This window comes from Haplochromis burtoni, unplaced genomic scaffold (assembly GCF_018398535.1).
Source record: "Haplochromis burtoni strain Fernald_Lab_line unplaced genomic scaffold, NCSU_Asbu1 Contig_631, whole genome shotgun sequence".
In the NCBI taxonomy this organism is placed as follows: domain Eukaryota; kingdom Metazoa; phylum Chordata; class Actinopteri; order Cichliformes; family Cichlidae; genus Haplochromis; species Haplochromis burtoni.
Window position 1 is genome coordinate 252,531 of NW_024582992.1, and position 1,076 is coordinate 253,606.

General features: G+C 48.1%; 1 protein-coding gene across 1 annotated transcript in view; it reads left to right on the plus strand.

Moving 5' to 3' along the window:
* Positions 1 to 1,076, plus strand: part of LOC102295057 (tomoregulin-1) — a gene marked incomplete in the record, with an annotated part of 17,923 nt that overhangs the window by 15,124 nt on the left and 1,723 nt on the right. The window contains 2 exon segments of the mRNA XM_042214940.1: positions 652 to 699; positions 801 to 921. Coding sequence (XP_042070874.1) covers positions 652 to 699; positions 801 to 921 — 169 coding nt within the window.

Below are 1,076 nucleotides of genomic sequence, written 5' to 3' on the forward strand. Positions count from 1 at the left end.
GTGTGTGTGTGTGTGTGTGTGTGTGTGTGTGTGAGTCACTGACCTGTATTTAAGCCTCTCTCCTCGCTGCTCGCTCTCATCAGTCACTGTGAGCTGGACGCGTGCGCACACTCGCTGTAACGCCTGATTGATGGGACGCTGAAGCTGGTCTGAGATCAGCGATGCTCTCTGTAATCTGACGCTGTCGGGTTTCACTCGGGGACTAAGTGTGATCGAGGACGTTGACTCTTCATCTCATTCGTGTGCTGAAACTCACCTTTTATAAATATTTCCCCATCGTTCAGACAAGAATGGACCGTCTGAACAGAAACGAGCTGGAATCTGATTCTAATCCCATGAAATCAGCACATGAACATGAACACACACTCACTGCACACATCATCAAATTCTAGCTGAATGAAAAACTTTCAACATTTTACTGTCTGAGGCTCAAAGTCACGGAGACGTGCAGATCTCTCCTCACATATGTGATGTTATAGATGGAGCTGCAGCTCAGCTAGAGCAGCTTTGCATGATTCACAGCTTAAAATAATCCTTCTTTATCTCGTGCTAGGCCTCACTTCATTTGACCTCCTGTCCTGGTGGTCCTGATGATGGTGCTTTAGACGCTTTCTCTGGTCTCATCATCTTTTTCTTCTTCTGTGGTTTCAGATAAAAACAGGAAAGACGACAGCATCAAAACCAAGACAGAAATCTACGGTAAGCCCCACCCCCAGCCAAGCCCCGCCCCCAACTCTGCCCGCTCCTGTCTCACAGCAACACAAATCCTAAAGCACAGATTTCTTCTTCTCTCCTTCCAGCTGTCCCCAAGCCTGGTGAGGGGGAGGGGTTTGAGGACAGCCCCGCCCCCTGTCCAGAGGACTACTCCCAGTTCTGCGAACACGGTATCTGTGAGATGAGACAGAACCTGCCCACCTGCAGGTAAGCCCCGCCTCTCTTCAAAAATAAAAGTCTGAAACCGGCTGATTTTTGTGTTTTTAAAGTTTTTCTGTCAACACGAAAATCTTGATCTGTGTTCGCTGTCAGAACAAAGACAATGTCGTGTGTGTGTGTGTGTGTGTGTGTGTGTGTGTGTG